Below are 10,274 nucleotides of genomic sequence, written 5' to 3'. Positions count from 1 at the left end.
CTGTGTCCCATTGTTGTTGAGAGGCCACACACTCTTATGTTTCATGTTTAAATCTCTTTACAACTTCAGAAGCCAGATTTTAATGAAGTGAGGCCCAAGGTCCACAAGCACCACCTTAATCTAGCATTTAAACACACCCCATTACAGCTTAGTCCATGCAAATACATGATGTACACGTACAGCTCTAATTTTGTATAAACAGATCTACCCATCTGATGGGTTACCCCCCACTGACATACTGAGGTACCCACCTGTTTCCCCTTACACTGTCCTGATGAGCCAGGCCCTCAAGCCTCCTCCAGCATACACCCAGGCAGGGACACACCCAGCTTCAGAAAGACGGGAGACACTGAAATCAGCTCTGCATGGGAAGGCTTCACTAAAGAAATGCCCAGCACTCAAGTGCACATCCCCCCTGGAGTGTAAACCCAAAATTATACTGTCTTGCACTGTACAGAGAACTGTACAGTAGCATAAGCTCATGGAATTCACTCCCTTCCTCAATATGGAGGAAGATGTGCACAGTTTTCCCCCCCCGATCCCCCAGTTATAAGTTCCACAAACTGGTTCCAGAGAAAACAAAAAGTTTATTAACTACAAAAGATATCATTTAAAACCTAAGGGATCGCAAACAGATCAAAGCAGATTACCCAGCAAATAAAACAAAAAACACAATATAAGCTTAAGATACCAAAAAAAGAAACTGGTTACAAGTAGTAGTTTCTCACCCTAAATATTATTTTGGGCAGATTGCAGAGGCTCTTGAAGGCAAGCTGCTCTTGTTTGCAGCTTGAAACTCCAGGCATTACTCTCACAGGCCAGACATCTTTCCAGCCTGGGCTCAGTCCTTCTCCCCACCCCCCTTTGTCTTTTCCTGCACTCATTGTGGGTGGGGAATTCAATGAAGAATGAATGCTGATTAATCCTCCCTAGCCTTAAATAGCTTTTACATATGGCAGGAATCCTTTGTTTTCCAGTGTGGTTCCCACCACCACCACCCTCCGTGGAAAAATACTGGTATTCTACCATGGAGTCTAGTACCAGGTGACAATCACATGACCCTGCAGTATCAAAGCAGCCATGAGTCAGAGGTTGTTTGTAGCATCCCAGGAAAGCTTCTGAGGAAGGTGGGAGATTAGTATCTTCAAAGACCTATTGTTCTCCCTAATGGTCCATTGACTGGTCCCCAGCTAGCCAGCCAAACTGGTTGCATTCTGTCTGGTGGGCATTCCCCAGGTGCAAACGCTTTTGTAGTACAGATGTATTCAATGGAGTCAAGATTCCTAACTTTAGATACAAAAATGATACATGCATACAAATAGGATAATCAAATTCAGTAAATTGTAACTTTTCCAACAATATTTCACATGCCTTATCTTGCAAGAATGCTATAATATTATAACAATAGTTTATGAAAAATATGGGGTGTAGCGTAACACCACCCTTCAACAGATTCAACTATACCACTTAAAACAAAGATGGCCCAGTACTCTGATTAGATCAGCACCTGGATGAAGAATAGTTGGTTGAAGCAGACACTGAGCAAGAAAAAGAATATGTTGGTGGGCAAAGAAAAGCACTATGAAGAATTTACAGGAACGAGGCAAATACCTTCCTCTGACTAAAGGTATATGTTCCTAATTGATGAAGTCACTCTGTAGTTTATGAATGTTCCTGGATTCCTCAATGATGCTAAGCTTTTGCATAACACAAAACATGAGTTATGCTTTCTACCAGCTCCAGTTGCCTATGAGATTCCATATCATCCTGGCAGACAGACAATGACCTGCCCTCAGTTATTCACACCTTTGCCAGCTCCTATCTGGACCACCATAATGCAATATACCTGGGCCTGAAGCCTTCAATGCTTAGGAAACTCCACTAGTACCAAATGTTGCAGCACATCTCAACAACATTGGCTACCATAAGCACATCAGCCTTGTGCTCCACTCTCTACACTGACTTCACCCAGAATACTGAATCAAGTTCAAGGTCTTGGTACTTATCTTGAATGGCCTGACCCCATAGTATCTGAAAGATCTCCTAAAGTTCTGGGATAAGTACTGTGCTTGACAACTCTGATCCTCAGGCACAATGGGGCTTTCTACCATATGAGCAAAGCTCATCTGTCCAAGAGGCACAGCTTTCTCGGGGACTAGTCAGACTGTGGAATGAACTGCCCCAGTGCCTCTATCACAAACTTTGCTACTTTCTGCGCCAAGTTCTAGGTACACGCTTCTTTGAACTGCCTTATCCAAGATACCTTCTGTCAAGGTTCCTTCCCCACTCTGAACTCTAGGGTACAGATATGGGGACCTGCATGAAAGACCCCCTAAGCTTATTCTTATCAGCTTAAGTTAAAAACTTCCAAGGTACAAACTTTGCCTTGTCCTTGAACAGTATGCTGCCACCACCAAGCGTTTTAAACAAAGAACAGGGAAAGAGACCACTTGGAGATGTCTTTCCACAAAATATCCCCGCAAGCCCTACACCCCCTTTCCTGGGGAAGGCTTGATAATAATCCTCACCAATTGGCACAGGTGAACACAGACCCAAACCCTTGGATCTTAAGAACAATGAAAAATCCATCAGGTTCTTAAAAGAAGAATTTTAATTAAAGAAAATGTAAAAGAATCACCTTTGTAAAATCAGGATAGTAAATACCTTACAGGGTAATCGGATTCAAAATACAGAGAATCCCTCTAGGCAAAACCTTAAGTTACAAAAAGACACGAAGGCAGGAACGTACATTCCCTCCAGCACAGCTTATTTTACCAGCCATTAAACAAAAGAAAATTTAACACATTTTCTAGCTAGATTACTTACTAATTTAACAGGAGTTGGAAGGCTTGCATTTCTGATCTGTTCCTGGCAAAAGCATCACACAGACAGAACCCTTTGTTCCACCCTCTCAAGATTTGAAAGTATCTTGTCCCCCCATTGGTCATTTTGGGTCAGGTGCCAGCGAGTTTACCTTAGCTTCTTAACCCTTTACAGGTGAAAGGGTTTTGCCTCTGGCCAGGAGGGATTTTATAGCACTTGTCAAAGTTCTTCCCCCACTCTGAACTCTAGGGTACAGATGTGGGGACCTGCATGAAAAACCTCCTAAGCTTATCTTTACCAGCTTAGGTCAAAACTTCCCCAAGGTACAAAATATTCCACCCTTTGTCCTTGGATTGGCCGCTGCTACCACCACCAAACTAATACTGGTTACTGGGGAAGAGCTGTTTGGACGCATCTTTCCTCCCCAAAATACTTCCCAAAACCTTGCACCCCACTTCCTGGACAAGGTTTGGTAAAAAGCCTCACCAATTTGCCTAGATGACTACAGACCCAGACCCTTGGATCTTAAGAACAATGAACAATCCTCCCAACACTTGCACACACACCCCTTTCCTGGGAAATGTTGGATAAAAAGCCTCACCAATTTGCATAGGTGACCACAGACCCAAACCCTTGGATCTGAGAACAATGAAAAAGGATTCAGTTTTCTTACAAGACGACTTTTAATAAAAATAGAAGTAAATAGAAATAAAGAAATCCCCCCTGTAAAATCAGGATGGTAGATACCTTACAGGGTAATTAGATTCAAAACACAGAGAACCCCTCTAGGCAAAACCTTAAGTTACAAAAAAGATACACAGACAGAAATAGGTATTCTATTCAGCACAGTTCTTTTCTCAGCCATTTAAAGAAATCATAATCTAACACGTACCTAGCTAGATTACTTACTAAAAGTTCTAAGACTCCATTCCTGGTCTATCCCCGGCAAAACAGCATAAGACAGACGCACAGACCCTTTGTTTCTCTCCCTCCTCCCAGCTTTTGAAAGTATCTTGTCTCCTCATTGGTCATTTTGGTCAGGTGCCAGCGAGGTTACCTTTAGCTTCTTAACCCTTTACAGGTGAGAGGAGCTTTCCCCTGACCAGGAGGGATTTCAAAGGGGTTTACCCTTCCCTTTATATTTATGACAGCACTGTATACAGAAAGCTGGTTACCCTTCCCTTTATATTTATGACACCCTCTGATAAGTGTTTACATTTTTAAAATAGTCCAAAACCAAAATTCTACATGACACATCCAATTTTCCTCCAGAGGAAAGGGTGACAGAGAACTCACATGTCATGTTGGTTAACTGATTATTGGAATGTGCTCAGGCACTACCATGATGAAGGAGACATAAGTACTTATTTAGAACAGAACTGGGGTAATTGCACACACAAAAGTAACCATGCAAAAGCACATTACAACACACAAATGCTTTGTACATCACTTTATGAAACTCTGGTCCTATGTGTTAAGAAGATAAAATAATAGGTTTTTCTCCTGACCTGCAAATATAATATTTTTTTAAAAATATCTCCCAATTACATTGAAATTATTATAGTTCTAAACTATTTAATGTATACAAAAAATTCTATCCTTCAACGGATATTTACCATAACATTTCAAGATGTTTTTATAAACTAATTAAATGCAATAGTATAATAATCCTCCTCCTAAAAGTTAAAAGATTTATACTATAGGAATGGAAGATTTAATACTTCAAATATTACAAACTAGTCTAATGTACATACATTAAACTTGTATTTTATTAAAGACAAATATAAAACTGCACTGGCACAATGCTAACTCATTCTAAAGAGGGTCTTGAACTTTTGTTTATGATCTTACTCATTTCTACATTACTTAATGCTCTAATAGCAATAAGATTAACACTGGTATTTCATTATATTAACATCTAGAAAAAATCTGCATATCATCCTGATATACTGATGATGCCTTATATACACACACACTGATATTTTTCATTATGGCCACTGATTTTGAAGTTCAGGATGTGCATTATTTTTTCATATCAGAACTTCCAGTCTTTTTGTACTTATCAGCATAGTAATCAGAGTCACAGCTGATAGATAAGTCAGAAGGAGTCACATAAACACTTCCATTGTCTACAGTAACCTTGTGAGTTCTTTGCTTTATTCCTTTTGATCGCCATTTTGGTGTTGCTGATGGTTCTGTAGGGTTTACGGCTTGATCTAATCCTTCTCCTGTTGCCAAAGTAATTTTATACTTATGCCAAGGGCAAATAATGCAGGGCTGTCCATTGACATCCTGGGGAAAAAATTAGGACAACCCACAAATCTTACTCTTCTCTAATGAAATATCTCTAGACCAACACACAGCTTTGTGGACTAGTTTTAATGCCCTGTACTGCCATGGCAGGAACACCAGGTTCTGTTTTTAAAATTAACAACTGGAATACCAAATCAGATTACTGATCCAGCTAGCATAGCCTGTTTGCAACAGTGACCAATGTCAGAAGATTCAGAGGAAAACCCATAATGCCCCTAACTGGCAATAATCTATCATAATGGGATGTGTGTGCATAGATGACAGGGATTCTTTCAGACTCCAGATAATAAAGATAATAGCCATTTTTTATTTTCAACAGTGTGACTGGAGATGCTTTTACTTACTCACATTTTGACATACACCACATCTCTCTATGATGTGCAAACACAAAGCATGCTGTCAGTGTTTTATAAAGTAAGTGTCTCTAGTAAGTGCCTAATAATAAATGATTATTAAACTATTTGTCTCAAAAGTACCTGAACTTGGCCTCCTGTCCCTCAAGCCAGCAGGGAGTTGAGAGCATTGTGGACATTGAAAAATTAAGGACTGTTAAAGATAGTGGTCCATTATAGAGAGAGAGGGCCAAATTTTGCTTTCAGCTATACCAGTGTAAATCCAAAGTAACCCCACTGATTCCAGTAGAATTACTGCAGTGTTACCAAGAACATTATTTAGCCCAAAGTGAGAGAATAATATAAAATTGGTATTAAAATGTAAAAAGATTCTGAATAATTGTGTGTGTTATTTTTAGAATGTTACATACCTCTATCTCTCCAAGATGTAAAGGACCTCCTGCATCTGAAACATAGTGGAATATGGAATTAGAGTCAACACTCACACTAGCTTACTTTAAAATTGTTACATAAACACCAAGATGAAGAGTGCAAACAATCTTACGGTAACAGTAACGGTCCATGGCATAAAATTTCCCTTCATGGTAGAAAACGACAACTTCTCTGTCATGGACACTAGCTGTTATTCTTTGGGACTGTTTTATGTCTTCTTCCTTACCAGCATATACAGGAGCATCAGCCTTCACTTTATCAGGTGTTTCAACTGAGCTGTGCAAATCCATGTCCTTTAGTTAAAATAGTAAAAAGCCACTTTATAAAACAATTAAAGTTTAGGGTTTCTAAACAAGGACACTTTGGTTACCAAGTCATTCATAAAGATATTTAACCAAAATATCATAAGCAAAAGTTTTGATGAAAATATATCTGTATTATATTAATAAAACATCCCTGCTTCATAACAATGTATATCCAGTCTGTTAGATAAAAGAACAAATGTCATGGTACCTCTTAATTAAAAGTTCATTACTAGACTGAGGGCTTGGGTAACAGCAACACTGCAGTTGGGGCAAAATGAGACTTAGATTCTAAACCTCTTTTAATTCATTTATGCCAATCCCCAAAAAAAACTCCATATAAACAAAAACAAATGTGCTAAAACTATTTTTTAGATCATGTCCAGGTTGGGGATATACAAGGATTTAAAAAAAATAAAAGGGTTAAAGTTTACATGCAAAAGAAAAACAAAGTTAAAAAAAAAGTCTTTGTTATGTACAGAGAAGAATGGGCACAAGGGAGGGTAGAGGGGAGTAACCAAAGTGGGACAGAATCAAGCTCTAAATGGGATAAAAGCAATGTAGCTCCTCAGCAACACATCAAGTCACATCAGTACCTTAGATCCATACTAGAGCATGACGGAGATGAAGAATGGATGAAGAAATGAAGTTGCAAAGTAATGAGAGCAGCACCAATTCCCTCTATAGCTCCATCACATCCAGGCCTCCTCTATGTATCAGCTCTGATAAGTGCTTCTTTACTGAAAAAGGCTTTCTAAAAGACAGTGGAACTGGTCTGAACAGCAAAAAAAGGCAGTCTTTGTGTGGGACACAACATGGCTGAAGTGAACTTTGCAAGAACTGAATAGAGGAAGGCTTTGGCTGGGCTGATAACAGAAGATAAGAGTTGTTTGCTTCTTTACTCCTTATAATGATCTCATAGCTGCCTTCTCCAGAAGGCATTGTGGAGTCACACTCATTTAAAACAGCATTTAGAAGTTTTTTATAACATTCCTATGTTAATTCACGCATGGCAAACAAATAATTCTAAATCAAATATGCATGTCACAGCCCCTGCAGGCTGGTGTAAACACCATGGTACTTTCCAGGCTACTTACAAGCTGATTATGCATAAATCTAATAGCAGTACGGCTCCTTCAGGCAGCCCTATCCATTTGTGTTTCAGCTCATACCATGTTTCTATTTCTAGCTAAGATTTTATCGTAATTATTAGTCACAGGAATACATTATCCTGAGAATTACTCACTTCTTTCACAGCTTGCTTTGTAAATAAACATAGTACAAAATATTCTGAAGACTGTGAACTGTAAACTCCTGATCTCTAATATCACTGATTCAGTATGTAACCTTCAGCAAGTCACAGAGGCCAAAATTTTCAAATACAGTGCCTACAATTAGGCATTCTCATCCTCACGAAGGTGCCTGATTCTGCATGATGATCAGCACCCAAAACTCCCACCAAGATTGATGGGAGTTTTAGCTGTTGAACACCTCTGACAATCAGGCCACATGTATTTGGTTGCCTAAATGTAGGCATGCACCCAAGTTTGATTCAGACTTAAAAAGGCTTCAGCTCAGCCTCTGATTTTGCTGGCATGTTTTGGCACCCACATTTAATAGCTGGGGCAAGTGCGAACATTTAAACATTAAACGTCACTTTGAGGCACAATCAGGCGGATATGTAAATACTAGCATATGTGCTTACAATTAACTGCAGGACCAAAACTGTCCCAACAAACGGCAGGTCCTCCAGAGAAAGCCCTTGAGACTGACCATTTGAATCTGAGTATAAGTCTGTTAAGAAGCACTGTGGCCGAGGAAGGGTTTCTAGCACTGAGGGAGAGAGCCAAGGGATTCTTGCCAAGGGCAAACTATAATTAGACCCTTTTTTCAGCCCACTAATGGCAACTCTCAGCTGGGAGCTGGTGGTGAGCATGTGAAGAACTAGCTGGAAGTGGATATTCTGGCTCTGACAGATGGGAGGAAGCAGGCTCCTTGCCCACTGGGAGCAGCAGAGAGGGGGGATTCCACATCGCATGACAGAAACCTAATGAAAACTCCACTCCAGCCTTCCTCTGGTATCCTTCCTCCTCATCCTCTCTGTGCCTGGCTGGAGCGCTTCCTAGCCCCCGCCAGGAGCAGCAGCTCTCTCCTCAAAACACTCAGCTACCAGTTAACCCCCAGCCACTGAAGTGCTACGGAAAGAGGAGTGGCCGAGCCAGCTTCCCCCTCCACCAGCCGCTGTGGGCGCTCTAGTTTTCTGGCCGCTCCTCGGGGCAGGCCCGCGCCCTCAAATTTCCATCCAGCATCTCCTGCCCCGCAGCCCTGCCAGGCCGAGGGGAGCGTGGCCCCAGCCCCACCCCGACTCCCACCGCCTGAGCAGAAAACAGGGAGCGCCATCGCCCGGGCCCCCATGCTCAAGGCTCAAGGGCTAGGCGCGGGCGGGAGCTCTCTGGGTCTGGCCGGCGGAGGGGACACAACGGTGCCGGCACAATTGGGGCCTCGCGCGAAGCGGGAGCACCCGGGCAGAGCCCGCTCCGTCAGTTCCCCGGCCGGGCTCGGCCCACGGTTCGCAGCCGCGACGGGGCTCACGAGCCCCACATTTAACAGCCGTTGGCGTTCGCGCCTGGCGCGAGCCCCGCAGCTGACAGAGCGGACAGAGCTCTGGACCGGGCGGAGGAGCGGGGAGTCACGCGCACAACCTAGGGCGCTGACTGATCATGACGGCAGCGCTGCCTCAGCGCGCTCTGGAGCCCAGCCGTCACTACCCTGCAGACAGCCCCTCTTCCAACGTGCGTCACGCACAGCCGGGCCGCGAGGCATCGCTGCGCCGCCGCAGCCAGCCTCAGGGCCCACCGCCTCGGGAGACTACAACTTCCGGCAACCGCCGCGCTCGAGCACAGACTATAACTCCCGGCAAGCACTGCGACCGCTCAGACTCTGATAGGTCGCATAACAGAACACGCGCCACGCGTTCTCCGCCACTAGAACCGGCTTCTACGCACCCAGGTAAGGGTCCGGCAGCGGCGAGACACTCTTCCACCACAGAAGGGCTGCGAAGTAACACGTGACCAGAGACCTACCAGGCTATTGGAGCCCTGAGCGCCACGTGACACGTGACGAGCACATATCCTGCGTGACTCGCGGGAATCCCGGCGATGGAGCTAGTCTCCATTGCCCCCTAGCGGGGAGACTGAGTACTGCGCGCTGAACGCTGTGGACTGGCACGGCAGGGAGATGTGAGGGTCGCATCTGGCCAGTGGGGCGAGGAAGCAGAGTATGCGCGGCCCTTGCTGGCGCTGCTCGCTCGCAAGACGTTTGGGATGAAAGAGCAGAAATTCAGAGGGGGAGACTTCTGCCATCCAGAAGCCCGTGGGGAAGCGCCATTATCCATGTCTGTTCAGCCGGTAGCGGACATGTGAGCCCCTCCCCTTACTTTCAGCAGTGACAGACCTGTCCTAAGGGGCTGGGTTGGTTCCGCCCCACCCCCGCGGCCCCCGCTGTCTTGTAAATATCACATCATTTCATTGGGATTCACTGTTGCGGACCGTAGAGGTGGGGCATCTCTTGGGTTCTGTAGGTACATTGGTCTCTCACCAGATAGGGCGACTGAAGTCAGGGGTGACAAGTTTCAGTCCTTGGGACTACTCACCTGTATAAAGCACGTCGCGTGCATCACTATTTGCAGCATCAAGGCCCTTGGAACATGTTACTTTAAGAAAGAGGGACAAAGCCACTTAGTGCTAACAGCCTAGAAATTCAGCTTTAGACTTGAAACTTTCATAGCTGATGATGTTGACTGGATTCAGGTGCAGCTACAATAATACAGTGAAAAACTCTCCCAAACCCATTTGTTACCAATGTGGATAAAAATCGAGGACTTTTTAAATAAAAAATGATTTTTTTAAAATTTAAATTGAATACAGGGTTTTTTTTCCAAAATAAGCCTATTTAAAATTAATTATATAATTGGCAACCTATGTTAACGCATAAACTTATTATAATCTATTGACATAATCTAAATTAAATAAAAACATAATATGAAGTAGGA

The 10,274-nt window shown here is 43.2% G+C and overlaps 1 protein-coding gene across 1 annotated transcript; it reads right to left on the bottom strand.

Annotated features, from left to right (window-relative positions):
• Positions 1-1,295: 1,295 nt before the first annotated feature.
• Positions 1,296-9,218, bottom strand: RFESD (Rieske Fe-S domain containing). The gene is made up of 4 exons (XM_073344543.1): positions 6,820-9,218; positions 6,034-6,214; positions 5,900-5,934; positions 1,296-5,115 (listed from the first exon to the last, which is right to left on the bottom strand). Exons 2-4 carry the CDS (start codon positions 6,209-6,211, stop codon positions 4,846-4,848), a joined length of 483 nt encoding a protein of 160 aa, XP_073200644.1. The 5' UTR covers positions 6,212-6,214; positions 6,820-9,218; the 3' UTR covers positions 1,296-4,845.
• Positions 9,219-10,274: the final 1,056 nt, after the last annotated feature.

Source organism: Lepidochelys kempii, chromosome 5 (genome assembly GCF_965140265.1).
Source record: "Lepidochelys kempii isolate rLepKem1 chromosome 5, rLepKem1.hap2, whole genome shotgun sequence".
Taxonomy (NCBI): domain Eukaryota; kingdom Metazoa; phylum Chordata; order Testudines; family Cheloniidae; genus Lepidochelys; species Lepidochelys kempii.
Note: the sequence above shows the minus strand (reverse complement) of the source record. Positions and strands in the feature narration are given on the sequence as shown.